Here is a 19,308-nt window from a genome sequence, read left to right as displayed (position 1 = left end):
TTTGCTTCTGTCCTAGTAGGCTCATGGTAGCCTGGGTACACAGAAAAGTAATCAATTCTTTCAATTTTTTTCTAATATTAGTTATTACAGCACTTCTGTGGTATTTAGTAGCTTGAGCTTTGCTGTGCAGTTCATGCCTGATATTGGCATACCTCCATAGGAAGTATGGCTCACCAACTGGGAAATAAAGCATTAAACCCAAAATTCAAAGGACAGAAATAAGCAAAGAATAACTGGGACCCAGGAGACTGAAAGATCTTGTAACAAACAGCTCAAAGAATTACGCTGTTTCTAACAGTGGCAAGAAAAAACAATAAATATCAGCCTTTAAATTCAGTAGGCTGTTTAGGAGAAGGTAGATGCTGAAATCTTGTACATGTGCTTATAAATCATATCTGTAAAGTACTTAAGAGGAATGTATGTCTTGAAAAATAAATGATCAAAAGAATGGAATTTGTAAAACAGGTAACATGTAACAGTCACTAAATATTTTTTTCAAGATAAGTGAGTATATTAATGAAGCATGCAGTGAATGTTGGCAATTACATGAAACTGTTTCATTAGATAACTTATTTCTAGAGAGGTATAAATGCACAATATTAGAAAATGTTCTTAGATAGATGGTTTAACTTTTAGGTTGCCTTGTGTGGAGTCAGGCTTTGGACTTGATCCTTGTTGGTCCCTTCCAACTCCAATCATTCTATGATTCTAAAAGTATTTCTGTATCTGACCTTTAGCACTTCCTAATATAAATCCACTTTCTGCCTTGGTTGCTGCTGTGCAGTGCACAAGATAAAGTGGAAAGAGGTTAAAAACTGTTCCACCTCTGCAATGTATTTACATTGTTAAAAGAAAAAGTAATGTTTTTTACAGACTGCAAAAATGCGTACTGATTTTTTAGCAAGTCAGAGAGATCTGGTAGGATAGTCTCTCAGCTGAACTAGGGATTATTTTAAAAATTATACTGTGTGGTTGTGGGTCTTTTAGGAGGTGTGTACTGGTCAAATAATATTATTTTTTTTCTGATGCTACAGGTCCAGTTCATTCAAATAGTTTAACCCTAATGCCTTATTTGTGTATTTGTGAATAAGAATAAACTAGGAAGGCAGATTCTGAGTTTTCTAGAAGATGAAGACTACTTTCCTCTGTCAGTTATTCTTCTCTTCTTTCCCCTTAAATCAGATTTTGTTGGAAAGCTTTTCTGAAAAGGATAATTTCAGGGCTTTGAGTCTCGTCATTAAGACTTTAACCATTACTGAGAAAGAGGATTCTTTCTTTGCTTTAAGATGGAAAAAATCTCTGAGAACTGTTTCCCTTTCATTTCTGTTTCTAAAGTATTTTCTAGAAATAACTTCATCTACAAAATATTTTTTAAAACATCATTTCTCCTACAACCTGCAAATTCCAAAGAAGTGAAAATGGATAAGTTTTAGCTGATCTCCACTCTCCATTTTTGGGAGACCCAAAATGACATTGAATATAACATAGATTGTAAATAACTATGAATATGCTTATTAAATTATATCCTTGCATTTTATATATAACATTAAAATTAGTATTAGTTAAGCAGTTAAGAACTTCTAGAATTAATATTGCATATGCATACCCAATTTTTCTCCATGTCTATTTGCTTTATGATGGTTTTCAGTTATGCAGTCCCATACTATTTTTACATGACCCCATCTCTTAAATGTGCAGGATAGATGGTGCCTGCTCAAAATAAATGTATTAATTTATAACCATAAACAAAAAAGGGGCTAATGCATTGTTGTGCTCAGTGCCCCAACATCTATTCATTTAATAATTTTAATAGTATTTAAAAACTAGCATTATGAATTCCACTTCTGGAGCTGAATGACTAGGTTAGTCTGTGAGAGTTAGGCACCTGGAACAGGGATCCTGAGAAGCAGCACTCTGAGTACTAAGATGCTAAATTAATTAAAAGAAAGCAGCAGAGAGAAAAGTTTAGCTGAAATCCTGTTTCCTGCACAGTTGTGTACATTTATGTCAGGTCTTCATTAAAACTGGAAGTCAGAACTTGAAACCCAGGCAGTCAGTGTTTAGATCACTTTTCTTTAAAAATCCTTCAGTACAGTACGGCTTACTGAAGTGCCTGAGTACCCACGAAATTGGGAACTTGAATTCTTTTTCTCCCAAGGAATTTGAACCTGTATTTTTAGCATCCTGTGATGATTTTCCAAATGGGCAAATCAAGTCCTTTTGAATACTCAGGTTCACAGATAGATAGTTTCTGTATCCTAGATAGCCTGGGGGGAAATTATGCACCTAGGAGTTAGCCTAGGAAAGACAGGGGTGTTGATAGGAAGCTTTTCTCTGGTCATCCTACACCTCCATAGCTTCTTTGGTGGATTTGCGTAGTATAATGGATCTCTTGTGTAACATAAGCACCGAAATCCTTTCTCAGTGGCATTTGCTTTCTTGGGTCTTCCCAAATCTTCTGTGAAATCATTATAGTGTAGTGCCATGTACATTTTGTTTTCCAAAATTGCGTAGAAAAGGGATTATTAATTTTCTAATGGACTTTACCATTCCATAGTTGGTAGACCAAAAGCAATGAAGGTGTTTAGCTACCTCACTGGGTTTGGAGGGGTAGCTTTGTATCTGTATGCACATTGGTGTCTTTTACTTCACAATGAATGTGAAATATAACATTATATATACACACATATAACACACAAAGAACTCCTGTGAAGAAAACAGTTGAAATTATCAAAACCAGCAATTAGTGTGTGAGAAGTGAAGCGCCTGGGTTTTCAGAGTAGGTAACGTTTTTCCATCATTTATCTGTAGAAGAGTGTTCCCATTCACCTCTTGGAATTGTGAACAGTCAGCAGTTCTTTTGCAGAAAAATGTCAAATATACATATAGCAGCTCTTTAGTGTAATAGCATTCTGACAGAGTCCTTTGGCAGAAAATTCACTTCTCAGGTTCTCTTAAAATTTTACTTGTTGCCATGTTGTTCTTTCATTGGCCTCATGAAAGATTTCTTAGGCTCATGTTTTGTCTTTGTTTTAGTGCTTTACTGAAATGAAATTGCTTGACACAGCTGTTCTAAGTCTTAAGGCATACAAGTGACCTCTTTAACTCCTCGTAAGTGTTCCCTTTTCTAGACTACCAGGTATGTGGACAGGCTGGGTTTAGGTTTCATGCATTAGGATATACGATAATGCAGGCAACAGGCAATACAATGAATTGTACTTATATAACAGAAACAATATGCAAATCCAGAAAATAAAACGATAGTAAACTATATGAACATTTTTCTTTCCTTATCATCCCATAATATTCTCACAGATTAAATCAAATTAAATCATTGGGATTTCCAGGTTTATTTCCCTGTAGTTTTTGCCCACTAAAAATAATAATTGTTGAAAGCTTTATGAGGTCTGCAGAAGTAGTTCTAGTTATGCATTTTTCAAGAAAAGGTGACATTCATTTTCATTAGAGTACGCTAGAAAGGGAAATAAAATATGTAAATATTTTAATGAGAATGATAAGCATCTTTAATGTGTGAAATTATGAAATTGTATGTTGCAACAAAATAAATGTAAATGAACTAAATTTGCATGAACTAAGTAAAAGTGAGTATGTGCTTAAATGAGGAATCCTTCTTTATTCCTTAGTTCCTAATTTATTTCTGGAGGTTGCCACAACTGAGATTTTGTATTCCCACAAGGTTTTGTTTGACAAGGAGACTAAAACTATATATAATGCAGGATCAAGTCTATTTTCAACCTCTGGAGCACAACTGAGTAGAATTTTTTTTATCTTAATTTTTGGAAGTTGCAACTTTTCTTGCAGCCTCCAGATTTACCATTTTAAGCTAGCCTGCTATCAGAACAGTTTTTTTAAAATCAATCCTTACAAAATTTTTCCTCTTTTTAACCTAGTCATTTTAGAAACACATGTTCAGCTATACAGGTGCAGTTTCCAAATTAGACAAGAAGTAAGCCTGACACCTATAATTTCCTTTTACTGTTCTTTTTTCCCATCTGAAAATTTCAAAGTTAGTTCTTAAATTTGGCCTGGTACAGAAAACTCTGAGCATATGCCTTTTCCTTGTTTGGTGAAGTTCAAGCAGAGGTTAACAACATAATTTAGCCAAGCATAAAGGTTAATAAATACCTAACAAAGCGTTATTTATTCTTTTATATTAAAAAGACACTGGTTTGTATAGCTTTCATTTGAAAATGTTCCCTAAAAGGATCTTTCCCTACACTTGCTTCTTTGTTCTTCTATTTAGTTTCTTTATCTCAGATCATAACTATAACGGAAGACTGCACCAAACTCTGAATGTTTAGAGCAAGATAAGATTCAATTTAATCGTAAAAAGTCTTTCAGAACTCACTAAGCTTTTTGTTCTCCAATTTAAAATATTTGTACAGCTATATACTGTGTGATATTATGGTATAATAATTTTATTAGAATAAAAAAAAAGTTTTACTACAAAAATATGTTCTTATTCGCTAATTAATTTTATGCATTCTTTATGTAAGTTGTCAAAATGTTAGTTCTACTGTAATTGCCAGGGGATATATAATCACTTACTTAGGTTAACAGATTTTGCTACTTGAACATTTTCCATTTAAGGTCTTCACTGCATAAGATTGCATATCTCATGTAGCTTCTAGTATTTTACCCCGAATTTTTCCAACATATGGTTTAAAATCACCTAGCTGCTCAGTTGCATGGAAGTGAACTTAACAGCAGAGAGAATACGAGATAGTGAAACTAGTCAATATGCTTGTTTTCCTCTATGTTTATGTGTATTTTGAAATCTTTTACTTAAAAAGGTATGTATTTTCAACCACGTCAGGCATCTCAGTGTTTGGATGAAGAAGTAATAGTGAAGAAAATGCCTATATAGTACATACATAAAGTTGTCCCAATGGTGATTTGGATGGTACCAGTCACTCTTATTCATCACTACATTAAAGTTTTACAAAGAAATTGGGGGAGTGGATGGGACTCCCATATACCCTTAGACCTGATCTGTCCTCATAGATCAGATGATATTTTTTTTTCTGAAAGATGAGAAGAGGGGGTTTACTGGGGGGAGGTGTTAATCACTGTGATTATGGTAGCAGAGAGACGTTTTCTGTGTTTGTCATGACAAGGTTTAAATCCTCATCACTTGTGGCACTTTGTATGAAAATAAACATGTTCAGTCTAGTATTATGGAAGAATTCCAGTTTGGGTCAGATCCAGTATCAAATATGCATTTTTCTGGATTCAATTTCATTTTGTAAACTCCTTTACATGTTACAATGCAAAAAACATCCTGTGCCATAGGGCAATCTGGAAACAGTAGTGTTGCTCAGAAAAATCTTCTTCCTTTTTTGATATTGTAGAATTGATATAAAACTTAAGATTCATTTTGTTGCATCTCTTTCCTCTGAATTTCATGCCCAAAACACATCACTTTCTTTTGCAATTGAACACAGGTAAATTTTGACTTGATGGAAACACTCATGATGCTATGACTCCAAGTCATAAGAACACCAACCTCACTATTGATTGTGTATTAGCCTAAGCTCTCATTAGTGAAAAATTAGTATCAGCAAAAATCTTTTCTGATAAATGTAACAGTCTGGTTTTATGCCTGTATTTCAGAATTTTCATCAAGAAGTCAAGAAAACAGATGATTCAGAAAGCTTGTCAAGCCTTGACAGTCTTGAGGCTGGAGAACAAAATGGAAATTACACAACACCGAGTGAATCATCTTTGACTACACAGTGTGACTGTGCCCTGTACAATCCAGAAAAATTGCAAACTAGGAATAATGGTTTGCTTTATACAGCTCAAAGTACTTCTAAAAATATGCATCTAAATAATTGTTTGAGAAATGCAGATTTGCAAAACAACCACAACTTACCTATTCATGATCTTTTAGCTAAACATAATGTTCTAACTCCTGCTGAATATGTAAACAATTCAGAAGAGGAATCACCTGCTTCACACAGCTCTGGAAAAAAATCTGCAGAGTTGTCTACCTTTGGTAAGAAAGAACGCTCTGTAAGTAATGCATTTAGTTTTCTGCAAAATATAAAAGAAGAAAGAAGCAAACCATCTTCTGGAACAGGCAGCACATTAGCCACTGGTCATCCTGTTTTCAATCCTAGCAAAGCCTCCGCCAGCCCTGACTCTATTCCAGGAGAAAGAGTTCAGGATCTGATGCAAGATCAGAGTTTTAAAATGACCCCACAAAAAAGAACTATATCTGTGCAAACCTCCAGTCAACCTATTGCAACATCTATAATCTTATTTCCTAATCAGGGATGTTCCACTGGCATTCCCAGCACAGCTGATACATTACCAAAGGACAAAAACATCATTACGGAGTTTTTAAAAAATACCTCAGCGAAAATGACTGAAACAAAAGAACAAAATATTACATGTATTGATGTCACTAATTCAGGATCATCTTTATTTCAGGACATACCAAATGCCTCAGTTCTGTGCGATGTTAAGCAACAGAATAACAGAGAGGAAGAAAAAGGAAATATGATAGAAACTCTGTCACTGGTGTCTGATACGGAGTTAAATTCTGGCACTCCTGCACAGCACAAAACCCTGAAAAATAATATTCTTGAAAGAAAAAGAGCAAGATTATTCACAAGTATCTTAAAGAAGGAATCTAAATACGAAGCCAGTCATTTTAAAGCTGTGGTTATGAACCATGGGATCAGTTCTGGAACTCGGCCCGTGTCTTCTATCAGAGACAGTTTAGAAATGGCAAAAATAAAAAAGAAGAGTGCAGAAAATGAAAAATACAATAGAAAGCTAAGATGGCATCATCAAATTAACAGGATAGTAATAGAAAATAATAAAAAATGCTATGAAAAAAACACCAGTGAAATATCTTCTGCACAGCTGCAATATGTTCAAACTACAAATAATGTTCCTAAGACTAATTTAAGTATTGTTGCTCAACCTTCAAACCCCATGTTCATAAAAAATCATCAGGAAAACTCTCATATATCAAAACCAAATGTTAATACTGAAATATCGAATAAAGAATGCACGTCTCTGAATATATTTATGTCTACTGGATCCTTTTCTACCAAAAAAGCTTGGATGGTATCACCGGATGAAGAAAGTAAACCCCCAGTATGTAGCAAGAATTCTAAAATTAATGACGTTAATCAACTCAAAAATAAGGCAAAAATAACTAGAAGACCAAGAGCTGTAAGAGCCCAGCCAAGTCTTATGCCCAAGAAGAGAGCAGGCACTATAATCCGACCGCAGTCAGCCACTGAAGCCAACAAAACTCTAAAAGCTCCAGGGAAATTGCTAGCACCTCACCCACCATCCGCACCTCTGCCGGGAAACAGAAGTGGCGAAAACGCAGCCAGCCCTGGGTGTCAGCCACTGCTGCCTTCAAGTCTTCAAGCTACCACTACAAACAGGAATGATTTAAATGAAAGGCATGTTTTGTTAGCAGATCAGGTTTTAAATAGAAACGGTACAGAAAACAGTGAGAGTATTACTTGTCCTTCGGACTTGGCCACTGCGATATCTACACCTGGCTGCAGCACGGCCAAATACGAACCTTGGGCAAAAAGTACTTGTTCTGTAAATAGTGTTCAGACAAGCGCCTGTCAAGATCGTTCCGTAACCTGCACCGAAAGAAGACCTGCTAACGCAGAGAATGGATTACTTCTCCATCATATCCCAGCAGCTGGGAAAACAAGTACCTCCTGGCAAGGAGCACATACTGCCCGAGCTCCAAAAGACTCTGCCACTGGTAAGAGTCATGTTTCTGGGTCTGGGGCGGGGGGATGTACAGACGAAAGTCTTTCTCAATTACATCACAAATTTGTTTTCAGTTAAAACATCCAGCCTTTCATCCATTCACACAATACAGCCAGTTTTAACAAGTTTTCTCCATTTGTCACTGTCATTTCTATTCTAGTGCTGCCCAGAGGCCTCTCAAACGTTGATCTGGTTTTTAATAGCTCTCTACAATATTAAATGAAAAGGAAGTATTTTCCCTGAGATTATATTCCTGACTAATGAGCAGATGTGACAGGTGGTCTAAATAATGACACAGGAAGAAGTGAATAAGTTTATATGACCGAGTTTTACAAGGTAACTGGGAGTCATAGTTTGTTGTCCACCAGTCACTGCCACCTGAGAGTGAAAGAAATGTAGATCTACCATGTTTTTAAAATGCTGACACTGTAAATGCCTAAAATTATTGTTTTAGTCCCAGTAATCCAATTAATGCTGAAAAAACTGAAATGCAAGTTAAAATTAAAGAGCTTCTACCAGACAAATTTTGCTGTGCTGCAAAGTATGTCGGATTTATAAAGAATTTTAAGATATTTTAGGACCAATCCTGCATTTTATTAAAAATTAACCTTGGGAACAATATGATGCAGAGATTGATTGACAAAACATAGGTAAGATGCATAAGAAATTTTGGGAGAATAAACTTTAATCTCCTGGGGTTTACATTTCAAAATAGGTTTCATGGGTTTTGATTTGCCTTGTTTCTCCTCTGCAGCCCAGCTGTATTCTGTGCCTTGGGCACTGATGGCATCCTTGTGCTTGTAATTTGTATGTTGTATGCTGGTTTGCTTCTTATTGAGGGTTGCAGCTGGAGGCTGAGCTCTTGAAGGTGTAGACCCTGCTTCAGGCAGGAGCAGTATCCAAACCACTTTACGTACTGGAATCACCCCGAAGATCAGCCATGCAGCTCAAAGATACTTCCCAGCAAAATAAGTAATTCCCATAACTTACAAAAAACCCTGAATTTCTAGTTTTATCTCCAGGAATGCGTAATTTTAACTACGCAGTGATTCAGAACGGTTCTGTTTCATAAGAGCAGAGGTAGGTGAATATTCTTGGCCTAAAGCAGGGGTGGGAAATGAGAAATGTTATCTGCTTGTCCATTCCAGTTCAAAGTCAAACAGATGAGCTTAAGATATGTGTGACTTAAGTTAACCTATTTGATTTTACATGGGAAATGAATGAAGCCTTGCATTACCATGCCTCGCCTCCAGCAGAGATACTTGCCTCTTGATGTCCTTATTTGCACATCAGATCAATGAATCAGGAAATTTACTGGGTCAAAGTTGCGTGCACTGCTAACACTGTCTTCACTGCAACTTTAAATGCTACATCCCCAGTGTCACATAACTCCAGCTCTTTTAGAGGAAGCGTGGAGTAACATTTTAAAATTGCGGTGGGTGGCCCTCTCTCTGTATCTGCTTCGATTTTGTGTTTTGTAAGTCTTCTTTATTTTAAATACTTTAGATAACTCTTAATGACTTGCTATTGTTCTATTGCCTGCAAATGCACATAGATCACCATAGTCTTTGTCCTGAAGTGTTTGCTATGAGAGACTGAATGCTGCATTGTTCTTGAGTAAAATATCTGCTGGGGCACTATTACAGAGTACAGTGAGGTCTGTGAGGACACTGTGGAAAATGAGATCTGTTGCAATGCTTGGCCAAATGTACAGAAAGAGTAAGTGAGAACAGGAATAAATAAAATGGTTATCCGTGAGGATCTTCCTTTAGTTGGGCTTCCAAGCTTCCAGTGGTATATCTTATGGCTGACACATTATACTGTAGCTGCATATTAGAATTATTTTAAGCCCTTTGGTGTTCAGTCAGTAAAATGCTTTAAAAATATGTTTAACTTTTAGCCTGCGACAAATATGGGACTAATTTGCATGCTCATAGTTAAACAGGGGCAGACTCCTCAGTATCTCATGCCCTTAAAGATACTATTGCTTATTGTATTTTTGTCTTACATTTCTCAAAGGAATCTTTTCCTTGGCATAGATCTAGCGTGTCTTGCAAACTAATTAAATTAATTGTTGATGCATATCAATACTGCAACTTTGGATTGTATTTTTCTGAAAAACATTCCCTGATTACTAATACAATAAGGAATTTCTTATTTGCTTCTTTTAAAATTTCCCCTCATATTCAATATAAAATGATCACATTTCTTTTTCTTTTCAGGTGCTATTAGCACCACGTGTCACATTACAATAATTTGCATATAACTAAATGGCAACCTTTTAAAGCTAATGTGTCCCATGTTACTATTGATGGCAGCAGCCAGATGAGTACTTTCAAATCTATTTCTAGGATCAATGAATTGGGGTTTTTTTCTGCAAATGGTAAGAACTCTGCTTTGTTAAATCATAGAATCATAGAATAGTTTGCGTTGGAATGGACCTTTAAAGGTCATCTAGTCGAATCCCCCTGCAGTGAGCAGGCACATCTTCAACTAGGTCTGGTTGCTCAGACCTCCATCAAACCCGACCTCGAATGTTTCCAGAGATGGGTCATCTACCACCTTTCTGGGCAACCTCTGCCAGTGTTTCACCTCCCTCATGGTAAAAAATATCTTCCTTGTATCTAATCTAAATCTACCCTCTTTTGGTTTAAAACCATTACCCCTTGTCCTATCACAACAGGCCCTGCTAAAAAGTTTGTCCCCATCTTTCTTATAAGCCCCTTTTAAGTACTGGAAGGCCACAATAAGGTATCTCTGGAGCCTTCTCTTCTCTAGGCTGAATAACTCCAACTCTTTCAGGCTGTCCTCATAGGAGAGATGTTCCATCCCTCAGATTATTTTTGTGGCCCTACTCTGGACCTGCTCCAACAGGTCCATATCCTTCCTATGCTGAGAGCTCAAGAGCTGGATGCAGTACTCCAGGTGGGGTCTCATGAGAGCGGAACAGAGGGGCAGAATCACCTCCCTTTACCTGCTGGCCACACTTCTGATGCAGCCCAGGATATGGCTGGCCTTCTGGGCTGTGAGCGCATATTGTCGGCTCATATCCAGCTTTTCATCCACTAGTACCCCCAAGTCCTTCTCAGCAGGGCTGCTCTCAATCCCTTCATCCCCCAGCCTGTATTGATACCAGGGGTTGCCCTGACCCAGGTGCAGGACCCTGCAGTTGGCCTTGTTGAAACTTGTGAGTTTCACATGGGCCCACTTCTCCAGCCAGTCCCATCACTCAGGTGTGTCAACTGCACCAGTCAGCTTGGTGCAAACTTGCTGAGGGTGCACTCAGTCCCACTATGTCATTGATGAAGATATTAAACAGTACTGGTCCCAACATGGACCTCTGAGGGACAACACTAGTCTCTGATCTCCATCTGAACATCGAGTTGTTGACCACTACCCTCTGGATACAACCATCCAACCTGTTCCTCATCCACCAAACAGTCTACCCATCAAATCCATCCTCCTTGGTGGAGGTGTGCTGGCTGTTTTGATCACTGAGAAATATTGAATTGAAATACCACTTTAATAACAACTAAAGAAATAACATTCTGTTAAAACCACTAAAAAAGTCTCGGTCTAATCATGAGCTGTACATTAAACTGCACATGTAAATATTTGTTATGTAAATGAATAGGTAATTTATCTTCCCAAGTATAAATCAAGTAACTGCATTTACAAATGAGAATATAATATCTCCTTAGATGTATGGATTCCTGAGTTGCACATGAAAATGCTGATTTGCATCTCCAGTTTGTATGCATTAAAGATGAATTAAGAACTTAATTTTAATTTTGAAACTTGGTGCTTTAATTTTGAAAATGTATTATTACACCAGACAAAAGTGAGATAAGTTTGAGGCACGGTGTCTAGGTTAGGCCTCTCTAGCCAAGGGAAAATACTACACAGCAGTACTGTCATGAATAAATTAGTGAGATTATCTACAAAATCCCAAGCTGTAGAACAAAAGTTTTAAACCATGACTTTGCAAGAATCACACCTGTGAGGCCACACCTGGAGGACTGTGTTCAGTTCTGGGCTCCTCAGTACAAGAGAGACATGGACATACTAGACAGAGTCCAACAAAGAACCACGAAGGTGGTGAAGGGACTGAAGCATCTGTCCTAGGAGGAAAGGCTGAGAGCTGCGACTGTTCAGCCTGCAGAAGAGAAGGCCATGGGGGATATTATCAATGTCTATAAATACCTGGAAGGAAGGTGCAAAGAGGACAGAGCCAGGCTCTTTCAGTGGTGCCCGCTGAAAGGACCAGAGGAAATGGGAACAAACAGAAACACAGGAGGTTCCCTCTGAACATCAGGAAACACTTCTTTTTACCATGAGGGTGATGGAGCACAGGCACAAGTTGCCCAAAGACTTTGTAGAGTCTCCATCCTTGGAGATACTCAAAAGCCATCTGGTCATGGTCCTGGGCAACCAGCTGTAGGTGGCCCTGCTTGAGCAGGGGTGTTGGACTGGATGACCTCCAGAGGTCCCTTCCCATCTCTACCATTTTGTGATTCTGTGAATCCAATAACCTGTGTGAACTATTACATGTTTTCTACACAGTGCTATGTAATTTTAATAAATGGTGAATCCACGAAAATATAAGATACAGCATCTTGGCAACAGGCGTTTACTGCATTGGACAATTAGACTTTAGGATTATTCTCTACATGCAACTTATTTTCTAAAACATTACTTTTTGGCACATTATTCAATGCACATTATTCAATATTAGTTCACTCTTCATTCTCCCTCTTACTTGGTAAGACCACCTTTTATCTTTGTACAGACCATCTTTATTATCTGGGATTCAAAGTGGGGCTTCACTTAACCTGCTTATAAATGTTCACATACAATCCACATCTGTACCTTATAGTCCTATGCTAACATGACATTAAATATGCCTTAGAAGTGCCCATTTTTCTCTTTTCACTCTAAGAAAATACATTCAGCTAGATCAGATGTAAACATACACAAGGTAAACATCTAAATTTGGACAGAGACATTTACTCACTGTTATTAATTTTGCTACGACTATCTTTATCGTGGGATTACGCATTTTTGGTTTATTTTTGTATGCATGTTACTTAAGGTGTTGTTCCTGTTACAGGACAAAAGCAGGCTTTTGCCAACCATGAAAATAAACACGGAGCTTTTTCAGAACACAGAAGACAAAGTGTAGCCTCTAAAAGATGGAAGCCTACTTATCATGCACAGGTAAATATTGAATACTATAAAAAATAAAAAGCTTATTTCTCTTAAAAATGGAAAGAGTTCAGGAATATCAAAGATTTGTTCGGTGTCATACAATTTTGAATCAATGTGCTTAGCCAGCTTCCTGTCACTGCTAATGAAAAGAATAAAATCAACTATAATAATCACTGTATTAGTGTACACTAATATTTTTGCACTTGAAAACAATTAGTAATATGAAATAATAAATTAAAAATGTCCAGAAGGTAGTACAGTTACCTTAAATTACACTTAAAATATTCTTATAACTTTTTCCATAGAATTCATTATGTACTGTCCAGCTGAGTCCAGTTCAATCTGCATTTTATCCAGTACAAAATATGAATAACACCTATAAGTCTGAGGAAGGTACAGTAAAACATCTCTCTTCAATTCTTTGTTATACATAAAGTAGTGACCTAATATATCCACTGTGTAACATCACTTGTGTCTTTTGGCATCAATGATTCTAAGTAAGAAAGGACAGTTTGTTGTCTGGACCTAATTATTTTTTCACAGAAATGTAAGATATGGCATCATGTCTCATGATACTGATGGTTTTATAAATGCATTACAACATATACTCAAGTTTCATTCCATTCCTGTTTGTATTTAACTGTATGGTAGCTGTAGGTATCATACATAATTGTGTTCTCCAGGGGTCAGTGCCGGGCCCAGTCCTGTTCAATGTATTTATCAATGACCTGGATGAAGGGATAGAGTGCATCTTCAGCAAGTTTGCAGATGACACAAAACTGGGAGGGGTGGCTGACACACTGAAAGGTTGTACTGCCATTCAGCATGACCTGGACAGGCTGGAGAATTGGGCAGAGAGAAACCTTTTGAAGTTCAACAAGGGCAAGTGTAGGGTACTGCACCTGGGGAGGAATAACCCCATGCATCAGTACAGGTTGGGGGCTGACCTGCTGGAAGGGAGCTCTGTGGAAAGGGACCTGGGAGTCCTGGTGGACAACAGGATGACCATGAGCCAGCAATGTGCCCTGGTGGCCAAGAAGGCCAATGGCATCCTGGGGTGCATCAAGAAGAGTTTGGCCAGCAGGTCAAGGGAGGTCATCCTCCCCCTCTACTCTGCCCTGGTGAGGCCACATCTGGAGTATTGTGTCCAGTTCTGGGCTCCCCAGTTCAAGAAGGACAGGGAACTGCTGGAGAGGGTCCAGCAAAGGGCTACAGAGATGATTAGGGGACTGGAGCATCTTTCTTACAAGGAAAGGCTGAGGGACTTGGGTCTTTTTAGTCTGGAGAAAAGAAGACTGAGGGGGGATCTTATTAATGCTTATAAATATAAAGGGAGGGTGCCAGGGGATTGGGACCAGTCTTTTTTCAGTGGTCCCCAGTGATAGGACAAGAGGTAACGAGCACAAACTTGAACATAGGAAGTTCCATCTAAACATGAGGAGGAACTTCTTCACTTTGAGGGTAGTGGAGCACTGGCAAAGGCTGCCCAGAGAGGTTGTGGAGTTTCCCACTCTGGAGACATTCAAAACCTGCCTGGATGCCGTCCTGTGCAACCTGCTGTAGGTGACCCTGCTCTGGCAGAGGGGTTGGACTAGATGATGTCCAGAGTTCCCTTCCAAGCGTGACCATTCTGTGATTCTGTGACAGGTATTGCTTGCTATCATCATGTATTTCTGAAGTCAGTAGAACTTGCTCTGGTGCCAACTGTAAGATGCATTAGTGATCTGAATTATGTAATTTTGTAACATTTTTTACTTTGCCACTTTTTTGATCTTTTAATGTGAATTTTATGTGTTTCACAGACCTATAGTAATGAAAGCAAGCAGCATATTTAAATGTCACGAGCTCTTCTCATTTGAAGTTACCCCTGTAATCTCTTCAGTTTCAGAAAGCACTGTTCAGTTTCTTATGGCAGAAAAACTAGCAAGTACACCAGTTGCAGAAGATGAAATCCTGGCAGCTATGGAAAGTGTGCATCCAGCCCGACAGCCCTTACTGCTTAACAGGGCCCCATGTCTAGGCATGAGTGCACTTTCAGTAGAAGAACAGAAGATTTTCCAATCGCTCGATCGTCTCAATCATAGGCTACAAAGTAAGTCTGATAATAAATAGGGTCCTATATCAAGTGATTAAGTAACTTTTTGTTTTGTTGTCATGGATTAATTTGGATTAAAAAATAAATCCTATGATAGAAATATGTTTCTTCTTATTTTCTTATTATTATTCTGTACTAAATGTAACATACAGGAAAACAAAATCATGAAACCTTTCCTAGAGGCAATGAAATTAATTGAAAATAATGGTGACTTTGCCCTGCTAAAAAAAAAAAATTCAAAATATGACTGCAGGACACCTTCAGAAACTGTCTCAGCCCAACTGTAGATGTTTCTAACAGATGTTTGTCAAAACTGTTTTTTAAAGTGTAGAGATACAGATGTATCAGCCTCACTTTGGACTCTGTTCCAGTGTTTATCCATCTTAATTTTTTTGCAATTATTTTTGCAAATAATTACCCTTTCTATTATTCACCCTATATTTTTGCAAATATAACCTTTTATAATGAATGGTTTTTCATTTCCTTTCTTCTAGTCTTTTAGGATCTTCTCTTCTCTGTATCACAATACAGTTCTGAGATGCTGCAGCCAAATCCGAATGTTTATGTGAACATCACCTGCACAACTATTTTAAAAATCTCAAACTTACTTGAGCATTCCCTAACCTATTCTTTCTGTATGCCAGGCTGATTTCTTACCTGCTTTATACTGGTGCTTTTAATATGAGCTGTCACATTGCAGTTGACGTTTTATTGAAGAATGTGGGGAAAATAATCTGTGTTTGTTCTTGGTTTTTTTTTCTCTTCAGTGATTAGTTAGCCAACACTTTCATTTGTCATCCTATTATAACTAACATACTTGTAGAACAAACTTATTTTTGGGGTCTCTTGCTGCTGTATCTAATAGTATTTGCTTTGACCTACATGATCATACAGGTCTTTCATAAGAATTCTCATTAGTTTGACATAGTTTCTGCATTTTGTGTGCTCAGTCCTGTATTTGAAATCGATGAGGACCTTGTGGTGTCTTCACTGGACTGCTTGGCTTTCCATACCATTGGAATAACTTCTTGCCATTTTTGCTGTTTATGGAACTGCCAACTCTCCTAAATTTTATGTTTTCCGTGGACTTTTTTCACATAAAATTTTACATGCCAATTATTTGAGTTTATAAGAGTCTGCTTTCTTGAAGTCCATTGATTTTATTTTACTGTTCTACTTCTTTTCCTTGTGGACTGCACTGTTTCATGGTCATTACCCACATTTACCTCCCTATTGACTGGAATCAAACTAAACCGGAGCTTATTAAGCTCCTGTACACTATCCATATATTTCTACTTCAGCTGGTGGATTGCTTGACTTTGAGGGAAAAGGCTTCAGTTTCCTGTAAAATGCAACAGCAGAATAAAAGATCTTTGCAACCACTTAGAAACTTTCTGCAGCTGTTGCCTATGATTCCTGCTCCCATCAAACAGTGGTTCAGAATTTCATTTTACTGTACCTTATGGTTACTGCTTCCAGGCAAATAGAAGTGAAGAATGCCATCTTTTGTCAGAGAGGAGTTTTAGTAGGATGTGCTCGGGTTAAGAAAGTAGATATGAAAAGAGAAATTCAGGAAAATAGAAATAAATTGCTGGATAAATAACAGAAATAACAAAGAAATAGAGGCAAAGGTAAATGCAGCAAAGGAACTGGGAGCAAGAAAGCTAAAGTTTGCAAAGTGTGAAAAGGAAAACTATGAAAACTGTAAGGAAAGTACATAAGGAATATGATAGAAACAATGAAAGAATCAAAGCAGTTAACTGATTGCAAATGAAGTAACTGTGAAAATTAATGTAATACATACATATGTATCTTAGAAATCTAGTTAGCTTGCCTAATATTTGGGGATTAGAATTGGTAATAAGAAGCTGTGAAATTTTACAGGTAGACTTACAGGACACGTAAGGACATGTCAGTATGTACCTGTAAGTAAGTAGGTAAAGTGTTGTAAGTACTTACATGTCATGTAAGTACATTGCTTTTTTAAATCATGACCTTTTTGAACCCCCTTTTTTTGGCTTTGTTTTCGCATTACCACATTAAGTGACTAAAACTGTACCTTCATAGCAGTCTTTTTAATGAATAACAGTTAGTCACTAACCAATCTAAGTCTGGAATTTTTGTTGCCAGCTTAGAGTAGCTGGCATTTTTTTCTCTAGCTTTAGTTTTCTTTATTAACACTAAATTTGTTGTTCAGATAATAATATCTAGCTGCAAATTTTAATAATACAGATACGGCATATACTTCAGCAGCTGTTGGTAGGGGAAAAAAGAACAGTGCTATTAAACTACATTTCCACAATCTTTGGAAAGTTTTGTGTTGAATATTTGACTGTGAATCACATTTCTGTTGCAGTATTTGGTTTACATAATATTTATGGTATACTTTTATGCCATTTTTAGATGTTCAAGAAGCCATTACCAGAAACCCATCTGTTTCAAATGTTTTGCAGATAATCACCCCTTTAGTAAGTATTTAATTTAAATATGTTCAGCTTTAGCTCCTACAAACTGACTTTATGGCTTATTTTATAGTAAAAATATAATTGAAAATATTGACATCAATCTGTTCACTGGCTTGCCAGATTTTCAGATTTATATTTATGTAAAAGAACTTTATAGTACCGTAAGCAGGCTTTAACAGTTTATACCAGACTGCCTCATCCTCTGGCTTCATTTTCCTTTTGGAATCTGAAGACACTTGCCAAGTCCAGGATGTTCCAAGAACTTCTAAGGAATAGTAATTTAGCAGGGTTGATTTGAACTCTATATAGCTCATAACTAATTTGTATTTCTTAATAACATAGAGATGACATGTATTGTACTGTGTAAAATAACTGGCAATACAATAAATTCTTACTTTGACCTGCAGATATACCATGTTCTACAAGTGATAGGTATTACCTTTCTTCAATAAGTGTTTGTATTTTGTTTCATATATTCTAGATCTTGTCAGTTTGAAACAAAATAATCATGATACCAGGAATATAAAGAACTGAATAGGCAGATGAGTGTCCCAAGTACAAAATTTACATTTCAAATATTCAATTTATAATGCAGGACTTAGTATTTATAATTCTGTATTATCAGTCTCCTCCTTTACTCAATATTTGTACTGAGGAAAAAATATAGACAGATGACTGTATACTTCACATACTTTATATACTTTCACTTACTTCATGTACTTTACTGGATAAACTGTTACCAAAAATGTTAGAGAAAATACTCTTTATTCAGAAGACTTTTGCCACTTACTGAGTTTGAGACTGAAAAAGCCAAGAAAGTTTCCAGGCTCCTAAATTCAAAATGATTAAAAAAGAACACAGAGCACATCATTACCTCTCTTCTTGTGAATCCTAGTAGCAGGTGTGACTTGGAACCTCAGCTTCCTCTCTTCTGCCTCCTGTCTTACAAATTTAATTCCTTATGGCTAAGCAACTTGTAAATGTTGTATTTTTCAGCAATGCTACCTTTATTGGATCTAACTGTGTTTTACTAAAGCATTTTTGAGCTTGTATGTTCTCTGGGCCTTTCTTCACAGCCTGTCCTACTTAAAAAAATAAAATAAAATAAAAAGCTGTTCTCCTTACCAATTCATTTTCCTGGCTTTCAGTAGTCAGTCTTCCTGGCTGGCTGGTCTGTGACAAAGCCTTTCTCCCATTAATTCTTCATCTACAAGATTTTTGTTTCATAAATGAGTTATAAATACTAGACATTACTCAGGCTGCCCAGTCTCTGGAATTGTAAGTTCTCTGATGGACATTTAAAACCCTTCTTTCCCTACGAGTATATACTTAAGCATTTAAAGAGGTGTCCACCTGTAGATATATGTTCAGATCTCGGGCACTGGCTTGGAATTCTCCGTGATGATAAGACTAAAAACTGTCATACAAGTTCCCAGGTGCAGAAAAAGTATAAATGACTAAGAGTTCATCAAATCTTCTGCTATAAGAAGTGATGGGATTTTAAATTTTTACTTCACCAAGGGAAGAACCTGCTTCAGCTCTCCTAGGTTCAGAGCCTCCAAATAAAGTATGGATATTCACTCAGTAATTTGTGTGAATGACACTGTACCCTGTAATACCAACCTCTAAATCCAGATGAAGATGCACACTAGTTTATATATTGGAAAACAAATTACATCATATCCTTAAATGGCATTTCTTGAATGTTATGTTATACATAAACACGTTTCTGTTTACATACATGTATATCTCATTATTCTCCAT

The 19,308-nt window shown here is 37.0% G+C and overlaps 1 protein-coding gene across 1 annotated transcript in view; it reads left to right on the top strand.

Annotated features, from left to right (window-relative positions):
* Nucleotides 1-18,040, top strand: part of CEP126 (centrosomal protein 126) — a gene marked incomplete at both ends in the record, with an annotated part of 44,795 nt that extends 26,755 nt beyond the window's left edge. The window contains 6 exons of the mRNA XM_082496657.1: nucleotides 5,635-7,768; nucleotides 12,869-12,993; nucleotides 13,290-13,377; nucleotides 14,867-15,076; nucleotides 17,483-17,547; nucleotides 18,026-18,040. Coding sequence (XP_082352783.1) covers nucleotides 5,635-7,768; nucleotides 12,869-12,993; nucleotides 13,290-13,377; nucleotides 14,867-15,076; nucleotides 17,483-17,547; nucleotides 18,026-18,040 — 2,637 coding nt within the window. The remainder of the gene's footprint in view (nucleotides 1-5,634; nucleotides 7,769-12,868; nucleotides 12,994-13,289; nucleotides 13,378-14,866; nucleotides 15,077-17,482; nucleotides 17,548-18,025) is intronic.
* Nucleotides 18,041-19,308: the final 1,268 nt, after the last annotated feature.

This window comes from Vanellus vanellus, assembly GCF_965231255.1.
Source record: "Vanellus vanellus genome assembly, chromosome: 1".
Lineage (NCBI taxonomy): Eukaryota > Metazoa > Chordata > Aves > Charadriiformes > Charadriidae > Vanellus > Vanellus vanellus.
This window is presented reverse-complemented; position numbering and strand designations above follow the sequence as displayed.